The sequence below is a fragment of the Lepus europaeus genome, chromosome 8 (assembly GCF_033115175.1).
Source record: "Lepus europaeus isolate LE1 chromosome 8, mLepTim1.pri, whole genome shotgun sequence".
In the NCBI taxonomy this organism is placed as follows: Eukaryota; Metazoa; Chordata; class Mammalia; order Lagomorpha; family Leporidae; genus Lepus; species Lepus europaeus.
The window spans coordinates 71,482,927-71,504,999 of record NC_084834.1 but is presented as its reverse complement, the minus strand read 5'-3'; the positions used below and the strand labels follow the sequence as shown (position 1 = coordinate 71,504,999).

The 22,073-nt window shown below is 40.0% G+C and overlaps 1 protein-coding gene across 5 annotated transcripts in view; it reads left to right on the top strand.

Annotated features, from left to right (window-relative positions):
• NPNT (nephronectin) overlaps positions 1-22,073 on the top strand; it is an 81,827-nt gene that overhangs the window by 32,902 nt on the left and 26,852 nt on the right. For 3 of the 5 annotated variants that reach the window (XM_062199778.1, XM_062199777.1, XM_062199782.1), the window contains 7 exons: positions 2,206-2,298; positions 7,290-7,379; positions 12,287-12,406; positions 13,659-13,778; positions 15,695-15,829; positions 16,088-16,210; positions 18,334-18,729. In XM_062199778.1, the coding sequence (XP_062055762.1) occupies positions 2,206-2,298; positions 7,290-7,379; positions 12,287-12,406; positions 13,659-13,778; positions 15,695-15,829; positions 16,088-16,210; positions 18,334-18,729 (1,077 nt within the window). The remainder of the gene's footprint in view (positions 1-2,205; positions 2,299-7,289; positions 7,380-12,286; positions 12,407-13,658; positions 13,779-15,694; positions 15,830-16,087; positions 16,211-18,333; positions 18,730-22,073) is intronic. The other 2 variants (XM_062199781.1, XM_062199779.1) reach the window with 1 other exon arrangement.

The following is a 22,073-nucleotide window of genomic DNA, read 5'->3' as shown; positions in this document are numbered from 1 at the left end:
ATCATCCACTGCTTTCCAAGGTGAATTAGCAGGGAGCTGAATCTGGAGTGAAGCAGCTGGGACATGAATCTTCACTTATATGGGATGCTGACATTGCAGGTAGAGGCTTTACCCACTATGCCACAATGCCGGCCCTGACACTGGTATCTTACTTAATTGGAGGTTTACCTGCTAGGCTAAATGTCCACCTCCCCCTTTGAATTTTATGCTAAGTGTAAAATCAGAGTTTAAGAATTTCCCACACATATTACCATCTGCACACTGCTCATCCTTTCTGCACGCTTTTTAAATTAAGCACCTCCTGAGAAGCATTGTCTAAGGATCCAGTGCTACAGGGCCCACCTCTGGTGACAAATAAACAAGCAAAGTAGAAAATGAGCCCTGTGGGGTCCAGGTGAGGGAGGGTTAGTGATTGTTGAGTGAGGAGATCTAGAAAACAAAAGACCAACACACACACACACACACACACACACACCAGCTTGGCAGGACTGCTGGAATTTGAAAAAGAATGTTTGAGCATCATCAGAGAGGACACTGTAGCATTTCCCAGGAGAACAGCATGGGCAAATAATGAATGGGGAGGAACAGGTATCGGGGCTTCAACACTGAGTCATTGCTTATTCTAGCCCCTAATCAGTAGTTACTGCAGCCTGTGGCTTCCTCATGTCAGACCTGAGACCTGAGTGTCGTCTTTGATTTCTGAATGCACTCTCTGCCTCGTAGGATCTACAGTCCGTCCTTTGTAGCATCACCATGCTAACATTTCCAGAGCTTTCATTTCCACCAGCTAATTCTCCTGACGATAAACTTACAGCAGCTTCCTGTTACCTACACATAAAGTGTACATTCTTCAGTCTAATCGAGGGAAAGTCGTCTGATACCTCTCCCCCATGAGTGCTTCCCACACTTCTGCCAGCATTCACCATCTCTTTTGCTCAGTGTGTACCCGGAGTGTCCCTTAATGAAATGATGGTCTACTTTGTTGCATAGTTCTCTTCTCCTTGGGTAGTCTTCTCCTGCCTGTGAATGCATGCTTCAGGATCCAATGCAAGCCTCTTCTGAGACTTTCTGTCAACAACTCTGTAGGTTTTCTTATGTGATGGTTTTTTCACAAATTTCATATATGCTATCCATTTGGCTAAAAAAAAAAAAAACGCTGCCTTGAATTACAAGCTCGTGATTATTATCTCTCTTCTTCTGGATTGCAGGATTCTTGAGACCAGTTACATTCCATACTCTCTTTTTCATCTACTTGCAATGCACGGTACACATACTTGTAACAGAGCACAGTTTCTCAGTCTTGTCACCGTGACGTTTGAGGCCAGATAATTTGTTTTGTGGTGAGCTGTCTGAGCACTGTGTTCAGCAGCACCCTTGGCCTCTGCCTGCTACATGCCAATAGCACCCATACCCTTCCGTGTGACAACCAAAAATGTCTCGCAACATTGCTGAAGGGCAACAGTACCCCACACTGAGAACCACTGCCATAGAACAAACAGAATAAATTCCAATCAGACCATGAAAAGGCTTGGGTAAAGATGGACAGCGTTTTGAGCTCTTAAAAGCAGTGGAGCTTGGTTTATAGAAGAGTGTCAAACAGAACTTTCTACTTGCTTTGAGAGGCCAGAGAGCATTATAGATTGAAGAACAATTGTAATGCATCTTAGGGTTAAGAAAGATCAAGATGACAGAAATATTTAAAATTTTTAGTTCTAAAAGGAATTGAATTCTAGTTTTTGTTTCATTTTGAATAATTTTATACTTAGAAATTTATTGGAAATTTATCCAGAGTGCATACCTGCTTTGTATCTTTGGATTAAGAAATACTTTTTGAAGTGTGTTTGAGAGAATGGATTTGAAACTGTGGATATAAGTTATTGAAAAGTTATAACTGTTGAGAAGCATCAGTTATATTTAATGTATAATTTTACTTACTTTTCTTTCTTTTTAAATATTTGAGTATGGTCTTCAAGTTTAGAAAACTTCACAGCCCCAAGTGATACACATACATATACATAAAGTATGCATACGTGTGTGTGTGTAGTATAGTATAGAATAAACAGTCTCTAAGAACTGATTTTGTATCTGCTACTTTGTTGTAAGTTCTTCATTTTTCTTTTATTATCAAACTAGTACATGACATAAATGCTATGTGGTTGGTATGCTTCTGAGATAGAAATAATGCATGATATTCTCTTTTCACAGCTGTGTGCCAGCCACAATGCAAGCATGGTGAATGTATCGGGCCAAACAAGTGCAAGTGTCGTCCTGGGTATGCTGGAAAAACCTGCAACCAAGGTAGGACGACAGTCTGGCGTAAATACGCAGTCAGGAACCTCCTGTATGCCTACCAAACAAAAATTTTAAAGTCTCATCTCAAACTACTTTCCATAGCTATTTGTTCCAAATATGTGAGCTGCCATTTATCCAATAGATAAAAATGATGAAACTTGTTAAACTTTATTTATTTTTTTTTTGCAAAGGACAACTAAATGAATTCTAACCCCTATTCTTTTTCTCTGATACTATTTAAAGTATATTTTGCAGAAGATAATCACTGTATCAGTAAAGTAGAAGCCTTACATTCTGGTACTCTTTGTTCTTCTATTACTAGTTGGAAGCCTCGAGCAAACTGTTAACCTCCTCACACCCTAGTTAGTGCTCTCTTTTTTTTTTTCTCCAGAAAGTGAGTATATACATACAAAATGCAAAACACCTTCTGAAAATGGTTTTATTATGGGCCAGTCCCGATATCTTTATTTTGAAAGTTTCAATTGTCAAATATGTCTAAAGTGCATTCTTGCAGCTAATCAATAGCAGCATTTGTTTCGTTTAAAAAAACCCAAGAAATAGTCAGACCTTCAACAGTGGAAGTCAGGTAGGAGATTTGACTTGAAAGTTAGAGCTTCCTTCCAGCGTGGAGGGCTTTGGTTCTGTGCCTAAATCTCTCTTCGACTGCTGACCAATTTGGATGCCCCTCTAAGAAATAAAAATGCTGGGGGGTGGTGTTGTGGCACAGCAGGTTAAGCCTCCACCTGTGTCTCAAGGGCATCAGTTCAGGGCCTGGCTGCTCTGTTTTTGATCCAGCTCCCTGGGAAAGGAGCAGAGGATGGCCCAAGTGCTTGGGCCCCTGCCACCCACATGGGAGTGCCAGATGGAGTTTTAGGTTCCTGGTTTTGGCCTGACCCAGTCCCTGCTATTGCAGCCATTTGGGGAGTGAACCAGTGGATGGAAGACTTCTCTCTTCCTTTCCTTATCTCTCCCTCTCTTTCTATAATTCTGCCTTTTGAATAAATAAATCTATCTTTAAAGAAGAAAAAAGAGAAATAAAAATGCTGACCACCAATTTAGCAAGTGATTAAAAAATCAGCATCAATTGCTCATGAAAACATTTATCCAACATTTTCAGTGTCCCAGGTATTTTATATGTAATATCCATTTTAATCCTACCACTACATTAGGAAGTAGAGTTTTATTTATTGTAATTAAGGTATAAATAACTTAACTATCATTCCATTTTTTCATTTGAAAAGACTGAAGCTCAAGAATATTGTGTCTTGCCCCAAATCACAGAATTAATTGGTAAAAGAACTTATTTGTCAAATTAGAATTACTGCTGTATTATCCATATTCTTTCTACCATACTAGTTTTGGATGAAAAAAATATAAGTGGAAATGTGATCCTCTGACTCATCCTAAAACAGACAAGGCTTGTTTTTTAAATTGGTTGCAGCTAAATACTTCTATTGGGAGCTAAAAAGCTAGAAATAAAGTTAGGGCAAGATTTCACAAAAAGATAACAGGATAAGAGTCAACTTTTACTTGTTTCTGAAATACTCCCTATCATTTCAGATGTCAAATGAAACAGTGATATGGGTCTAACTACCCCATGAAAACTCACTGATCTCATCTGATACAGAAATGATACTGTTGAAACTCTACCGTTCTTCCGTATTTGAATTTTTCCCAGTCCTCCTTGAGGCGTGTTATGCAAACTAGTGATTTATAGATCTGGTTTTTACAACCATCCAGAACTCTGTTGTTGGAAAGTAAGTGTAATTATTTATCAGATGAAATTCGCACTAGTAAAATGTGGCATGTCCCATGGCAGGAGAAGCTATTCATATATTATCTGCAGTCTGATTTATAGCAGATTCTCCCAATGCTTATTTTCTGTCTTATATTTTAATAACTTGGAATTTATCAGACATTCCTGGGTAGTCTTTTTGAAATAAATGATGCTTTTGTTATCTCAGTTTTGATTTCCCTCCCCCAGTTCACAAGCAGCAGCATGCTCCATTCTGGTTATTGAGTTATCAGCATTTGTTCTAGAATCCTGGTATGCTGCTGCTGCCTTTTTTTTTTTTTTTTTTTTTAAGTAGTCAACTTCAACCCTCAGCAACTTCACTCATTTGTCAGCGCTATGAAATTTTGTTTTCCTAATGCCAGGAATTTACATAAAGAAGACAATTAAAAGAAGCCACTTTCAAAATTGTAGAGAAATTCATTTAAATTTAGTTTAAGGAGCTACCTCAACTTTAACATGCTTCAAAGAAACGAACACTGTTATGGGAATAAAGCTCCCTCACTGGGTATCTCTTATTTTCAGAAAACCTGTTTATCCCATGGTTTTTCCTATAACATGGACCTATCTCCCTAAAATAAAAGATAGCATATGCTGAATTAAAAATCTTGCTTCCCAGAATCATATTCCCTAGGGAGGAAAGGATTGCATTAGTAGCAAATGGGATTTTACACTTGCAAAAATAGTGCTGACACTAAAAATGTCATTTCAAGTCCAGTCTTGAAAATAAAACTCCAGCTTAGAATAAACCTATGTGTTTTAATCGTCTCTTACTTTTCCCTCTTTATATAAAAAAATAAAAAAAGCCAAAACAATGAGTTGTGGCACATTGCTGGGGAAAGGTTTGTGCTTTGGGAGCAGGAACCCTTTGTGGTGTCTCTGGTTTCTGATACCTGAAAATGCTTATTAACGTGATTTGCACATGTTAAGTGCTCATTAAACATTTGCTTTATATAATGGTTCTTAGCCAGTCTCTGAATCTGGACTGAGAGCCCTGTTGATTGCGAGAGGCTACGGCGAGTGACCTGGGTAAGTGTGGGAGCTGCCTGGAGAGCGGCAGCAGAGCCCACTGTCCATCACTGCTCCATAACAAATTCACAATGGCGTCCTCCCAGCTCACACCTCTATAGATGTAGATCCATGCCTCAGAGACACAGGAAATCAAATAGGTTTGTGTGTGCTTGATGAGACAAATACCAAGACATGAATTTGAAATTATTATATAGACCTGGAAATTAGTTTCTGATCAAAAGTAGATTTGGGTCTAAATATTAGCTAGGCAAGTATTCACCAAGAATTTTGTTGTGAGTTATGAACTTTAATTAATAGCCCTCTGGAAACTTGCTGAGGAGAGTAAACAGCCTGAATAAATGAAAGTCCTTAGCCAGTGCTTTCAGGGCTGCCCAGGGAGCAACTAGAATAGCAGGTGAGCCACATTTTGGAACTGGCGTAGTGAGGCCTGCTGGTGGCTGCTGTGTGTCCCTCTCTGGATTGGGTACACGAAGAGAAGATAGAAAATCATAGGCGTGGACTGATAAGTAACATACCCTATAAGGCACAGAAACCCTTCAAGGCAACGAAATTCTAACCCAAATTCTGGCAAAAATCTCTTTCATCATTTACTTCCCTCCACATTCCCCTTAAATTCTCCAGTAATTTCATTCATGCCTATTTTTCCTCTCCTTGAGTCTCTGTACCCATTAAAGTCTTCTTTCTCCCCGGTCAAAAAAAGAATACTATTGTGGATAATAATCTTTTTATAACTTTCCCACTCAGGATGATTTTTAATGTGTAAAAAAAACCTCATAATTTTGAAAATGAAAAACATTCTTTTGAAGTTACAGTGTATTTTATAATAATTTCAGAAGAAACAACTTATGGTGATCAATTACTAATGTTTTGCTATGGCTTCTATTTCATGTTGATTTCCTCATCCCAAGAAAAGAAAAAGTACAGAGCATGCATTAAACTTTAGTGAAAATTCCTTAACCAATTAAATTTGGTAGTTTGAACAAAACAAAGCAAAATAAAGACTATTCACAAATCTGACAGCTCCCAGAACCAGAACGGGTTATAAAGCTAACAAGTAATGTGATCAGACAGCATTAATAAGAAAACAGGTGATACATAGAAAGCAACTTAAATGGCTATAGCCTGATCAACTAGTCAACTGGTTATAACTTAGTTAATTGTTTTTAATCTAATTAATTAATTGGCTACAGGCCTCTTAGAACCAACCAAAACTCAGTTACTGTGATTAAACTCTACCTGGATTTCTGGTCTATTGGGCCCAGTGCAGATGCCAAGGGCAAATCTAAGGCCTTCTACAAATTTTTATTTAACAGACTAGTTATATCTGAAAGTTGATTGTTTTCCCAAGCACAACAATCTAAGTGCTTCAACCCTAATGTTCCTAATGTACAGCCTTATCTTTTGAAGAATATTATGATTTCAACCCCAGAAACCGATTTTCATTTGATTTGAAAGTTTTGCTGTTTGTAACATAATAGTCTTGAAACAGAATATGATTACCTTTTTGAGTCTCTATTTTGAAACTCATCTGCTTTATAATATTTGGTAAACTATTAATGGCAATGGTTAACATTTTTTGTTAACTATTGAAAAGCTTTTTATGTATGTTCTAATTAAATGTGACCTAAATGTATCATCAGTTCTTAGATTTTGATAGCAGCATTGATGATCTTTCATGCTATTATTTAAAGCCTTTAGGCAAATTGTAAATTTGTGCTTAATTTCCGAGTATTTTAAACCACCTTTGTACCACATCAAAATACAGGAAAAAATCTTACGTTGGTTATTTAAGGCTTCATTGTCTCTAAACAGCAGTTTGGTTGTAACGATATTTGAATAATTTTTTTATTATCTACCTTCATTGATAACTAAAACTATGCTTTTAAAAGTGGTCATTTGTTTTTTGGAGTTTAAGAAAACATGGCATGAGAATGATGGAAGACAATAATTTGTAGTGTGCATTATCTTTGGGACTATACTGAATTTTTAGGAAAATAAAAATGAAAGAAGAGAGACTAGAAATACTAGAAATATTTTTGTAAAGTATCTAAAGCATTCTTTTTAAACCCCACCAACTTTATGTAATTGTTTAATATATACTTGTAAAGATTTTTAGGGCTAAAAATGACATCCGTTCAAAGTTGACTCTTATTACCTTCTTCCTGGTGTGAAGACGAGCACGTCTACCCAACGCCTCTTGACCAAGGCAGTGAACAGCCTGTTTTTCAACCCCTGGATCAAGCCACAAGTTTACCTTCAAGGGGTGAGCGTGCGTTGTCTCAGGTGGTCTGCTCCTCCCACCTGCACGGCTTCCTGCAGTTATGTCACTTCTTGCAAATGTTGTGCAGACTGGTGCAGGAGTGTCTAGCCTCCAGCCCGGAGCATGTGAAGCAAGCCCCAGGAATTACTCCCTGGTGCTCATTCTCTGTGACCTGGCGAGCATGGAGCCTCCACTGTCCTGTCAATGCACCACGTATCATTGCTTCTCTTCTTCTCTGGATTTCAATATGTTTTCTAAAAATTAGATAGCAGAATAATTTTGTTTTCATATTTAGGCCTAAAGCCCAAAATTATAGAGCACCTGAAACTGGGGTTTTGCTGCCTTTTGCTAAGTTGATTTTTAAAAGTGATCAAGTCATTTTCCCCACCACCATCTACTTGAGGTGTCTGGTTGCCTAAAGATCAAGCCAAATATCAGAAAACCTAACTTCTGGTTTCAGGATATTATTTAACTAGGTGTTTGGGAGCAAGTCAAAATGTGTTGAGACCTTAGCAAACCAATCAGTAACAGGGGGATAGTAATTCCTACCTTATTTGCCTGCAAGGATGGTATCAGGATAGGAAAACCAAAAATATTAATGTCTTAGTTGTGCTGGAAAGTTTTATAGGAAAGTAAAGTGGTAGCTTAATTCTATCCCTTATCTACCCACAAGTTTACGAATTTAGAATAACTACATTAAAATAGTTTATCAATTCATCGGTTGTGCTGATGCATTTCTGTACCTTCTGCTGAAGGAATTGGAGTAATGGGATTCATTTCAGAGTCCTTGACAATGTAAAGAATAGAAGCTGTGACAGTTGACCTATTGACATCTGTTTGCCTATGACGTCCAATTTAGTCAGAAACAAATCTGCAGGCTTAGGTTTGTGAATCATTGCCCAATTTAAGCTTCAGAGGGAAAAAAATGTCCAAATGCATTAAAATGAATAAACATTCTTTTCCCTAAAAAAGAAGATCCATTGGGTTATCTTAGTCAATGAACTCTTCTAGATTTTTCCAGCTACTTTTTAGTGTCTGCGCATGCTAATAAAGTTTCTGATTCTTCTTTTCCTGAAATGCAGTAATGCTGTGCAGCTTGCATTGATGTTCTGAACCAGCTCCCTTCGTCCCCCTCTTCTCCCACCCAAGCTCCTGAATCTACCAACCTGCTTAAATGTACTCCTGACTGGTAATAGATTCCCTGTAAGAGCTATGTACTTCATAATTAAAGTGTTTACCTGTAAGTGACTTAATCATAAAGATCTATAGTTTGGTGTGATAACCATATGGTAGAACTCATTAAATGTTTTAATTATAGGTTTTCCTTATAACTTATATTACTTTTTAAACGTCCAGAAAAACATAAATTTAAAGTAAAAACACCAAAGATTTGTTTTCTAGGTTCTCTTAGCAACTTTTAAGACTTATTTGAGACAGTGTGATCAAGGAGAGTTTTCATGGCCTTTATGTTGTTCTTCTTATCATTATTGGAATATTACTACCATTTTAAAGCATCATTTTTGAATTTCTGACTCAATTCTGTAATATAAGCATTACTAGGTCTGCAGTCAACAGGTTGTGATGATGAGCGTAGCAGTTACTAGAAGTACCATACATTAACTCATTTTAGAAGGTTTTAGGCCCATAAGAAAATAAGGTAACATTGGCCGGCGCTGTGGCTCAATAGGCTAATCCTCCGCCTGCGGCACCAGCACACCGGGTTCTAGTCATAGTCAGGGTGCCGGATTCTGTCCCGGTTGCCCCTCTTCCAGGCCAGCTCTCTGCTGTGGCCCGGGAGTGCAGTGGAGGATGGCCCAAGTGCTTGGGCCCTGCACCCGCATGGGAGACCAGGAGAAGCACCTTGCTCCTGGCTTCTGATCAGTGGCGGCCATTGGAGGGTGAACCAACGGCAAAGGAAGACCTTTTTTTTAATTTTTATTTTTTGACAGGCAGAGTGGACAGTGAGAGAGAGACAGAGAGAAAGGTCTTCCTTTGCCGTTGGTTCACCCTCCAATGGCCGCCGCGGCCAGCGCGCTGTGGCCGGCACACCACGCTGATCTGATGGCAGGAGCCAGGTGCTTATCCTGGTCTCCCATGGGGTACAGGGCCCAAGCACTTGGACCATCCTCCACTGCACTCCCTGGCCACAGCAGAGAGCTGGCCTGGAAGAGGGGCAACCGGGACAGAATCGGTGCCCTGACCGGGACTAGAACCTGGTGTGCCGGTGCCGCAAGGCGGAGGATTAGCCTGTTGAGCCGGCGCCGGCCAAAGGAAGACCTTTCTCTCTGTCTGTCTCTCTCACTGTCCATTCTGCCTGTCAAAAAAAAAAAAAAAAAAAAAAAAAAAAAAAAGAAAGAAAAAGAAAAGAAGGTAACATTATTACAGAATAGATACTCTTGAGAAAATTGAGGGTAATGAGGTTCCTCACTAGGTTACCAGATGCATTTAATCTTTTGAAGCTCCTTACTTTAGCATAAACCTGGTATTTGGAAAATACTGATAAACATGGATGACTTTGGGACCCTATGTTGCAATTTCTATAGTGGTCTTAAACATTTGTCCTACAAATTGTGAAGTTTTTAGGCAACATCTGCTTGTGGCACATGGGGCAATGGTGGCAGTCACTGGGGACATTAACATCAGCCACCTGCCAGGGATGTCATCCAGCCCATCAGCAGCTGTTAGAATACAGCTTTCTCAAATTGCTCTCCGTGTATCTGGATTCTTAGACACCAGCTTAAAAGGAGTAGAATAGCTAATGAATGTCTCGACATTTTACCCATTGAATGTTTGTTGCAGATTTTCTTCTTTTCCATATTATTTCACAGAGAATGATTCCCAGATTTTTTTTTTCTTTGAATTATGGCATCTTACTGTTGTTTATTTCCTTATCGTTTCTCTATTCTTAACTCCAAAGTGCCTTCCTCATGGAAAGAGAAGGATGAATTTGAGTTAAGTCAGTCCCTAAGACCACCAGCAACCCCATTGTGGACTCTAACTATTCCTTAAGCGATTCTAAGTGGCCTTTCATCCACCAAGCCTGGAGTCAGGTTGTGGAAGAGCTGCCTCTGTTGGGCTTCAGCTTCAGCTTCATGGGCAAAACCTCTGAAGAGTTTTCCATCAGCACACACACTCCTTTTTTCAAGATGCCCAGAGCTATAAACTCTGACCAATTCCCATGAGTAACCCACAGAAATTTCTGTGGTTCTTTAAGAAAAAAAACTAGGGATTCTTAACTGACTCATTTTACAATCCTTCAAAAATTCTTCACTTGAAATGTTTTGTTGTATTGTTTTATTTATTTACTTTTTAGTGCAGAAAAATATTTAAAACGCAAAGTCTTTTTCTAACAATGTACTCAGATTTAAATACTATTTAGATAGTATCAGTCATGGATTTCTCACATCCAGGGAAGGGCAATCTTAGGAATAATAATTAAGTCCTCTTAGAGGATGAAAAAAGATTCTCCAATTCTGATTTTTAGTAAATGTTGAAATGTAAAGTAGAAGAATATGGCTAAGGAAGAGAATTTCTTGCTCACACATTCCTTCTTAATTTTTACTTAAAGAGGAATAAATCAGTATTTTTGATGCTGTAATCTGCAGAACACATCATATTAATAAAATTTTTTGAATTATTCAAAAATGTAGTTCTATTTTGAAAACCCTTGACTTGGAAGAACAACAATATAGTAGAAAATTGAAGAAAGCTTATGAGATGACAAAGGTATTTAGTTTATTTATTTAACCTTTTTAAGCTTTTACTGCTGGGGATCTGCTTACGATTGTGTTAAAGGTAGGAAAAAAACTAAGTTGGAAAGTCAATGAGATATGAAAATATTCTTAGGTGCCATAATTATCTGGTGGTTTCAAAGCATAATGTAACGTGGTGATTTAGTGAAGTAAAATAAGCAGATCAGGCTTAAATTTGTTCAGATTTGAAAACCACTTTGTGACTGGATATGTATATTTCTTATTCAATGACGTGGATTAATAGATAATTACATTATGCTGGTGGTTCCAGACAAAATAGACATGTGGTCACATTTCTTTTTAATGAAGTCTATTTTGGGGGCATTACTATTTCATTGTTGGTCATTATGAGTTTTATGTTCACTTGAGGCAATGTTCAACTTCACATGGAAAATTTTCATATGTGAAATTTATTAATTCATTTATATTGATATTTAAGCCAACACTTCCAAAATATGTAACAATTCATTATGTTTTTTCGTTAGTATTTACATCCATGTGCTCTTCTTAATTGAAAATATGTTGGGGGCAGGATTTTTTAAAGTTCATTTTGTGACTTGAATGCATTTCTGAAGTTTCTCCTTTAATCTGAAATCAGTATAGAATCTACAACACAGTGAGAAAAACTACGTTAGTGATCACTGATCTATGTCGTTCTTTTCTCTGAAGCTGTAACGTTCTTTTGGGAAAGTCAAATCAGTCTAATGAATTATAATCTATACACTTCCCTGTAAAATAAAATATGCTCATGTGATATCTTCTTAAAGAAGACATTGAAAGAGTAAGACAAATTGTCAGGGGTGGCTGGTAGTGGAACCCAGAAGTTTGAGTTGACCGTTGATAGAGTGCCTGTACCCATGAGGAGATTAGTATGCTGCTCTTTCCAGGGATGGTCAGGTAGACACCTGTCTGTGAGGAGAATCTACTTGCCCTTTGTAGAGAGAGTTCCATAAAGGCCATCTGACTCCTGGTCCCTTCTAGCGTAACTAGTGATCAAATTCGGATTGTCTGAACAGGCCTTATCCCTTTTACAAATGATGGTTACTATATCTGGACCTCCTTTTCTCCTTCATTCGTCAATATACAAAAATAGTTCAGATGTTTTACATTAATGCTGAGGCTTTGTGATTTTTCTGCTTCAATCCACATTCTTTTCAGATCTGAATGAGTGTGGCCTGAAGCCGCGGCCCTGTAAGCACAGGTGCATGAACACTTACGGCAGCTACAAGTGCTACTGTCTCAACGGATACATGCTTATGCCGGATGGGTCCTGCTCAAGTATGTCAAGAATCTTAACTGTTTTATAAGTGCTTTGGGCTTGATTGCTGTTATACTCTGGCAACATGCCTTTGTGAAAGTGGCCTTCCAGGCCCTTCTAAGTGGGATATGTGTATGTGTTTATATGTGTGCCTGAGGAACTGAAAATCAAAATAAGTGGCACCCATTTTAGATGTATAATGTTTGTTTACCATGGGTGCCTGTATTAAATTGATTTGGAAATGGTATTCAAACCAATAATCATCAAACTAAGTGCATTTCCTAATTTTTTTTTTCCAATACATTTATCCCTGTTTTCTATCTGGGACTAGAAGAATTATTCTAGTTATAAAAAAACCTTAGTGACTATTTGGGGAGTATGCAAAGAAAATTCATCAGGTCTGTTGAATGATTATAAAATCATTCACAAACATCTCACTTCATTTAATATTTCTTGCTAATAGTATAGAGACTTTTAGACTTTAACAATAGTCTAAGAGTTTTGAAATAAAACTACTTAAACTGAAAAAATAAATGAATTACCATATCTTTGTAGGGAAGAAATGAATTGGTGTTTCCTACTATCATTTGGATGTATTTAAGAGATGGAAAATGCCCTAATATTTTCTGCAGGCTGAATGTTGAATTGAGGTTTTTATTTGATATCCAACAAATAACGCCTTGACTTTAATTTTTGATGATTATCAGTAAGCTGAGTTGTACTTTCTGAAACTTAAAAAGTTGGCTAATTTTCTTTAGGATTGTATAAGCATAGATGGTGTTGTGAGAATGCCCTAAACCTTGTGCAGCTCACTGGGAAATCTCTCGCTGCCCCTCGTGGACTTTAACAGCGAGTTGAGATGGCTGTTTGGATGTTTTGGTTATGAACAGCACTGAGCTTGAGTAATCTGGAAAACATCTTCATTCTACACCGTCCTGGATCACTGGAAAACTTTCCAGATGATCTGTGTGAGATGAAGTTTTACATTTGTGTTTTAAGAGCATCAGCAGTCTTCCTCTTCCACAATGGTGACAGAGCTGGTTTGCTTCTTAGTCACCCTTGGGGAAGTGTGTGTGGCAGAGGTCGGGCGCGTTGCAGCTTTCTGTCCCTCCCTCCGCTGTTGACTTACTCTAGAATGTTGGGTCATCGAGGCCTCCTCGTCTTTGTTGTTGATTCAGTGTCAATGATTTCAAGACAAGTGGAAACCGTAGTTATTTCAGTACGGGTTTCGTTTTTTACCTCTCTTGAGTCAGCCAGCTGCTTTCTTCCCAGGTGCCCTGACGTGCTCCATGGCAAACTGTCAGTACGGCTGTGATGTTGTCAAGGGACAGATCCGGTGCCAGTGCCCTTCCCCTGGGCTGCAGCTGGCTCCCGATGGGAGGACCTGTGTGGGTGAGTTGCAGACTCAAGCACCTCTGTCAGCAGTCTCTGCAGAGTAAGGGAAAGTGGAAGGTCCTGTGGGCAGGGGAAAAGGCAATTACTCTGGGTAATTAGCTGTCCTTCAGCCCACAGCACTTGGCCCAGAAGGAAGGGACCTTTCTTTGCGAATGGGTCTTTGTTTCACGAAAAGTCACAGGTAAGAGGAGAATTTAAGCAGAGGGACCCATATGTGCAAAGGCACTGATGTTCAAGGGAGCTCGATGTTCAGGGACACAAGAAGAGCTCAGTGTTTCTAGAAGATTAGAAGCAAGGGGGAGCAATGAGTGCTGGAGCTGAATAGGTCTACAGAGCTGGATGGGACATGTTGCACCGTAGAGGTTAGATTTTTCTTTTTCTGGTAAATTGGGAAGGCAGTGTAGGAGTGTAGCTCCCTGGGCTCTGGTTTCAAACATGGCTCTACCATATCCTACATCTGCAATCTTAGGCAATAGACTTTCTTCGAGCTTGGGTCTCCATGTTTATAAAATGGGAATAATGCCACATAGGACCATTGTGAGGCTTGAATGAGATCATGTATGTAAAGAACTTAGCACAGTGTCTAGCATGTTCTGGGTATTTGGTGGTATTTGGTGATTCAGGAGTTATTTGTTGAGTACTTTGTCTCTTCCAGACATTGTGCTAAGTGATAGACGGAAATAGACAAAGCAAGCTGATGTTCTAGTAAGAGAGACTGAAAAGAAACAAATACCCAATAAAACCACAGGGCACGCTAAGTGCTAACATGAGTACTAAGACAAAAACTGGAAAAGGTCTACATTAGAAAATAATGGTCAGAGAAATCTAACGTGGATCATAAAAGCCATGTGAAGAATTAGTCAATCCTGTGGAAACATTGCAGGGCACTTCATTGAGAGAGAGATTGGTTTGTATGAGATTTTTAAAGAAAGAAGGCCAGGGCTGGCATTGTGGCCTAGCAGGTAAAGCCACTGCCTGTGATGCTGGTATGGGCACCAGTGTGTGTCCTGGCTGCTCCACTTCAAATCCAGCTCTCTGTTCATGGCCTGGGAGTAGCAGATGGCCTAAGTGCTTGGGCCCCTGCTGCCCACATAGGAAACCCAAAAGAAGTTCCTGGCCCCTGGCCTTAGCCTGGCTCAGCCCTGGCCATAGGCCATTTGGGGAATAAACCGGTGAATGGAAGACCTCTCTCTCTCTCTCTCTCTCTCTCTCTCTCTCTCTCTCTCTCTCTGTGTGTGTGTGTGTGTGTGTGTGTGTCCCACTCTTCTGTAACTCTGACTTTCAAATAAATATTTTTTAAATGAGGAGCTGTGATAACATTTAAAAAAAAATAGAGTCCTTCAAGGACATGGGGAGACAGGTGGCTCTAATTCAAAAGGCAAGCAGAAACAATTGTGAGGTTTTAAGCATAGTGATGATTTGATTTGATGTTTTAGCAAAATAATTTTGACCATCGGAGAATGCTTGAGAGAGAGTAAGATTGATGGGGAGGGATGAGTTTGGGGGCCCTTGTGAGAGTCTGACTCAGCAGGTGGTAGCTTGGAGTAGGGCAGCGGCAGTGAATGAGTGCAGAGAGGGCAAGTTCAGGTAACACTTCCACGGGAGAATGAATGGCACTTGATGATCTGGGAGTTACAGGAAAGAGGTTTGTCAAGGATGACTCATGTTTTAGTTCAAGGAGCTAGGTAGGTACAGGTGTAGGATGTGCTCATAGACCAAAAACAACTTGGTTTATAAGATGAATTGAAATTTGGAGATGTGGAATGTATGTACCCCTTGGGGGCAGCCAGCTGGATCCTGTTTATGGTGAGCCACTGTGTGTCAGGCAACAGTGTGCAGTCAGTTATTGTAAACTCCACTCCGTCTGAACACGCACTCCCTCCTCCTAAGATACAATTAACTTACGTTTCTAGATATTGATGAGTGTGCCACTGGAAGAGCCTCCTGCCCTAGATTCAGGCAGTGTGTCAACACTTTCGGAAGTTACATCTGCAAGTGTCATACAGGCTTCGACCTCATGTACATTGGAGGCAAATACCAATGTCATGGTAAGGAAATCCAGACATTGCTTTGTGTTGTTGCATCCTGTAGCACTGAAAGATCTCTTTACTGTGGTGATGGGTGGGACGTCAGGGGCAGAGGAAGGCACTGTTGATGCTTGTTTCAATGGCTACGAGTTCTGGATCCACATATACTTTATTTTGTTGATCTGTCAATTAGATAAATTTTGTTGAAACTGTATGTATTTTCATGCCATTATATTTATTCCATAACCAAACCTTTTCTTTCCCTACTTCCTGATGCAGATATAGATGAATGTGCCCGAGGTCAGCACCAGTGCAGCAGCTTTGCTCGATGCTACAACGTACACGGGTCCTACAAGTGTAAATGCAAAGAAGGGTACCAGGGCACTGGACTGACTTGTGTGTGTGAGTAGCACTTGTCCCCCAGCAGGAAATAACAGCATTACACAAAGGTCACTGCTAGGGAAAACAAGGAACAAGATTAATTATTAAAGAAGTACAATTCCTATAGCTGCTGATCCTAGTCTATGTTTTATACAAACAACATTCACTTGTTCAGGTAGTTTGCAAAACCAGACTCAGTAATACATTCTAACCTTAAAAAACATTCAGGTTTATTTACTAAAATTCCTTAATAGCTTTACTTTAGCTAGAAAGAAATTATAGAGCCCTCCTTAAGAAATTTTCTTTTATTAAATTCATAAGTAAATGATTGCCATTAGTGTTAGATTGTGATGATAATCTGAATATAGTTTACTTCTTTGTTGTTCTGTTTTATTCCTTCTAGCTGTACTACTAAAAATAATTTTCATATTTATTTCCTCTATATTCAGGACTGTTTTGCTTTTAAAATTTTTGTAAACTGTATTGACTATAGTTTGACTATTGGAATGGTGACTATGTTAATAGATAAAGATGAAAAAAAATACCCTCCCAGATGAAAGTGTTTACAAACCAAAGGCCATAATTTAGCATACATTTCAAGTAACACTAGATAATTTTTTAAATTACTTTAGTAAAATATTTACTGAAAACCATGGGGCATAAAATCATGAGGATTAAAGGATTTTTAAAGGATCATGTAGTCATTTACAGTCTGAAATATGCCCTTCCAGGCAGATTAAATATTGATTCTTTTTGGTGAAGATTATCAAGGAAAAAGAGTCCACAGATGACCTTTGTGGTAAAATGTGATTTTATAAATTAGTGAAAGGGCAGGAAAAAAAACCTATAAAGCAATCTGTAGAAGGTTTAGCTAAATTCTTTCACATGAACTATATATGTGTACATAGAAAGTGTGAATGAGAAAAGTATTAGTCATTAGGCAATTCTAAACATGACTATAATATACATGTAGCCTAGAGATACTTAACATAGAGTCTAAATATACATTTCTCATATTTAAAAAACTTGGAATGTTTACATTTAAAAAATCTCATTGTCAGTTTTCTACTTTATAAATATTTAAAATTCTTTTTGTTGTTAAAATAATATATATTCATTATAGAAAAACACCTTTTTTTTTTTTTTTTGGATAAACCCAAAGGATGAATCAAGGTATATATGAGGGTACTTCAAAAAGTTCAGGCCGGTGCCGCAGTTCTCTAGGTAATCCTCCACCTGCAGAGATGGCACCCTGGGTTCTAGTCCAGGCTGGGATGCCGGATTCTGTCCCGGTTGCTCCTCTTCCAGTCCAGCTCTCTGCTGTGGCCCATAAAGGCAGTGGAGGATGGCCCAAGTGCTTGGGCCCTGCACCTGCGTGAGAGACCAAGAGGAAGCACCTGGCTCCTGGCTTCAGATCTGTGCAGCGCGCCTGGCGCAACGTGCAGCCATTTGGGGGGGTGAACCAATGGAAGGAAGACCTTTTTGTTTCTCTCTCTCACTGTCTAATTCTGCCTGTCCAAAAAAAAAAAAAAAAAAAGTTCATAAAGGAGCTAGCATTGTGGTGCAGTGGGTTAAGTTGCTTCATGGAATGCCAGCATCCCATCTGAGCACTGGTTTGAGTCCCTGCTGCTCCACTTCCAGTCCAGCTTCCTGCTAATGAACCTGGGAAAGAAGTAGAAAATGACCTAAGTGCTTGGGACCCTTCTTCCTACATGAGAGATCCAGATGCAGCTTCTGGCTTTAACCTGGCCCAGCTCCAGCAGTTGTGGCCATTTGAGGAGTGAACCAGAGGATGGAAGATCTCTCTCTTTGTCTCTCCCTCCCTCTCTCTTTAACGCTGCCTTTCAAAGAATAAATAAATTCATCTTTTAAAAAAGTTAATGAAAACTTTATATTAATTCAAATTAATGTCCATTTTCTAGAAACTTTTTGAAGTACTCTTCTATATGAATATGATGTCTGTGTATGTGTATAAACACACCTCTATTATTTGAAAAACAGCTTGACTTACAGTAGGAAATATTCTAAAGGTGAAAAGTAAGACTAGTTGGCATGGGATGTTTCCTCTGATCTTTTACAGTTTAATGTTTTACTTCTTAGGAAGCAATAGTTACACACTAATGTAAGTCTTTTAATTCTTTCAGATATCCCAAAAGTCATGATTGAGCCTTCAGGTCCAATTCATGTGCCAAAAGGGAATGGTACCATTTTAAATGGTGATGGAGGACATAGTAACTGGATTCCCGACGTTGGAAGTACCAGGTGGCCTCTGAAGACACCACATATTCCTCCTGTCATTACCAACCGACCCACTGCTGAGCCAAGAACAAGCCCTACACCGACGCCAACAACACAGCCAACTCCACCACCGCCACCACCCCCCCTGCCAACAGAGCTCAGAACACCACCACCACCAACCCCAGAAAGGCCAACCACCAGGCTGACAACTGAGGCACCAGCTGCCACTACCTCTACAAGAGGGATTACAGTTGACAACCGGATACAGACAGATCCTCAGAAACCCAGAGGAGATGTATTCAGTAAGTCACATAAATGTTAATACATTTTTAGTAGGTGCCTTATGCTGACATTTCAGCCACAGGCTATGTCTTGAGTAAGAATCAAACTCATGAACTAGGTGTGTAAGGTGATATAACCCTATTGGCAAATATTACGGAGAGCTATGTAAATGGTGTAGTTGGGCAGGCAGGAAGGAACGTGTGCAGAAGTGAAAGGAATATCACAAAGTCACCCAATAGATGCCATCTTACCTGGTTGGAATCCTCCCAACAGCCAGATTCACCTGAAGCATTCAGAAATGGTGAGCTTACCATATCCTGTGGGATTTTACTTTTTATCTGTGCATTCACTCAGTGAACGTTCTTGAGAACCTTTCTGTATGCGAGGCCATGTCCTAGACATTGGTCTTATGAACGTCAAACCGAAAAGGTCATGGTCTAGTGGGAAAAGCAGGCACCCAGAAGACCCCTGTTCCATGTTAGTGATAGCTTTGTGTAGGACATCACAGGACTGGAAGGGGTGCCTCGTCAGTCCTTGGATGGGGAGTATTCGGAGAGGGCTTCCTGAGTGAAATGTGGCAAAGGCAATGAGAGAAAGGAGGCATTGTAGTTAGCAGAGACAGCACAGCAAAGGTGCAGAAGCAGTAGGCAGCGTGACCTATACAATAAACCATGGGGACACTGAAGGGTCAGGGCAGGGAGAGACGAAAGAAGCTGCAGCATTACCCTCATTGTGCTTGCTGTTAAATGGTGATTTAATGTAGACTGGAGTAGGTTAGAGTAAAGGCCCCCAGATTTATAGCAGGTGTCTGGGTGCAGGTTGGTACCATCAGTGGAGGTAGAGGCTATGGGAAAAGGAGCAAGTTTTGAAGGAAGAAAAGGTTGTTTCTAGCTACTAGACCAAAAATTAGATTTTAACTTTTATCTGTTGCTTTTTTCCCATTTGTCCTACATCACTTTTCTTTTTCTTTCTTCTTCTTCTTTTTTTTTTTTAATTTATTTGAGATGTGGAGTTATAGACAGTGAAAGAGAGAGAAAGGTCTTCCTTCTGTTGGTTCACTCCCCAAATGGCCGCTATGGCCGGTGCTGCGCCGATCCAAAGCCAGGAGCCAGGTGCTTCTTCCTGGTCTCCCATAGCCTCTACCTCCACTGATGGTACCAACCTGCACCCAGACACCTGCTATAAATCTGGGGGCCTTTACTCTAACCTACTCCAGTCTACATTAAATCACCATTTAACAGCAAGCACAATGAGGGTAATGCTGCAGCTTCTTTTGTCTCTCCCTGCCCTGACCCTTCAGTGTCCCCATGGTTTATTGTATAGGTCACGCTGCCTACTGCTTCTGCACCTTTGCTGTGCTGTCTCTGCACAGGGCCCAAGCACTTGGGCCATCCTCCACTGCCCTCCCGGGCCACAACAGAGAGCTGGACTGGAAGAGGAGCAACCAGGACTAGAACCCGGCGCCCATATGGGATGCCGGCACCGCAGACAGAGGATTAACCAAGTGAGCCACGGCGCCGGCCCCGTCACTTTGCTTTTTCTTAGCTACCTTTGCATTCAGTCCTCTTCTTCTTTGCCATATCCTATTCCCCTACAGTGGCACCAAACTTTATACCATTTTTACTTAATACCTTAATAATTTTTAGTATACAGAAAGAATACTGATGTACATTATGTTTTTAAGATTTATTTTTATTTACTTGAAAGGAAGAGTGGCAGTGAGAGAGGGAGAGACAGAAAAAAAGATCTTCTAGGGGCCAGTGCTGTGGTATAGTAGGTAAAGCCAGCATTGCATATGGGTGCCGGTTTGAGACTTGACTGCTCCACTTCCTCAATGGATGATGCTTCAGATGTTTTTAACAGACTCCAGCAAAAAACACAGTTCAGAGAGATTTTTGTCAGGTGTGTTCTCTTTGCTGTGTGGAAAGCAGTGGAAGATGGCCGAAGTCCTTAGGCCCCCGCACCCACTTAGGAGACCTGGAAGAAGCTTCTGGCTTCAGATTGGCACAGCTCTGGCCATTGTGGCCAACTGGGGAATGAACCAGTGGATGGAAGACCTCTCCCTCCCTCTCTCTGTGTAACTCTGATTTTCAAATAAATAAATAAATCTTAAAAAAAAAAAAGATCTATCCACTGGTTCACTCCCTAAATGGCGGCCACGATCAGGCCAGGCCGAAGCCAGAAGCCTGGAATTCCATTCAGGTCTCCCACCTGAGTGACAGGGGCCTGCCTTGCCAGGTGCATTAGCAGGAAGCTGGTTTAGAAGCAGAGCAGGGGCCGGCACCGTGGCTCACTTGATTAATCCTCCGCCTGCGGTGCCGGTTCTAGTCCCAGTTGCTCCTCTTCCAGTCCAGCTCTCTGCTGTGGCCCAGGAAGGCAGTGGAGGATGGCCCAAGTGCTTGGGCCCCTGCACCCACATGGGAGACCGAGAAGAAGCACCTGGTTCCTGGCTTCGGGTTGGCGCAGCACCGGCCGTAGCAGCCATTTGGGGACTGAACCAATGGAAGGAAGACCTTTCTCTCGGTCTCTCTCTCTCTCTCACTGTCTATAACTCTACCTCTCAGATAAATAAATAAATAAATAAAGAAGTTGAGCAGCCAGGACCCCAACTGATATGGGATGCCGGCATTCAGGTGGTGGCTTAACCTTATGTGCCATAGCACCAGCCCCTGTACTTTTGGGAAAGAAAAAAATTCAAGCACGTTTTTGGTTGTATGTGACTCCCAAATATTTTCCTCTCAGTCACTGTCCATTTAAAAGAGATTGAAATTCTCTTATTCTGCTGTAGTTGTGTACATTTTGGGTAGCAAATATAATTTTAGGGGAATTGGATGGTAGTTCTCAAAAATATGCATCTTATGTGTACAAAACTGTTTCTGATTTTCAATTCATATCTTTGCAATTGTTTCCTCCCTCTCTTTTTTTTATTTTAAAGCTTTTATTTAATGAATACAATTTTCATAGGTACACCTTTAGGAATATAGTGGTTTTTTCTCCCCATACCCACCCTTCCTTCCCCTTACCTGTCCTATCTCCTACTCCCTCTCCCTCTTTAAGATTCATTTTTAATTAACTTTATATGCAGCTATCTTTCTTACTCTCCTTTTTTCCCCCAATCTCTTTGTGATCACAAAATGGGATTTTTATTCATAATGCTTCAGTGAATGTACTATTTACATTTTTCTACTATCTTAAGAGTCATAAAAATCTGCCTGTTTAATGTTTAAAAGGTATCCTGACAGAAATCAGTGTCTTTCTGAGTATTCCTTTTGATATTTTTCCTTTTTAAAAAGTCTTTCTTCCTGTGATTTCTCTTTGTACCAACACATGTGTGAATCAAAAACAGTACCGACGTTCATGGATA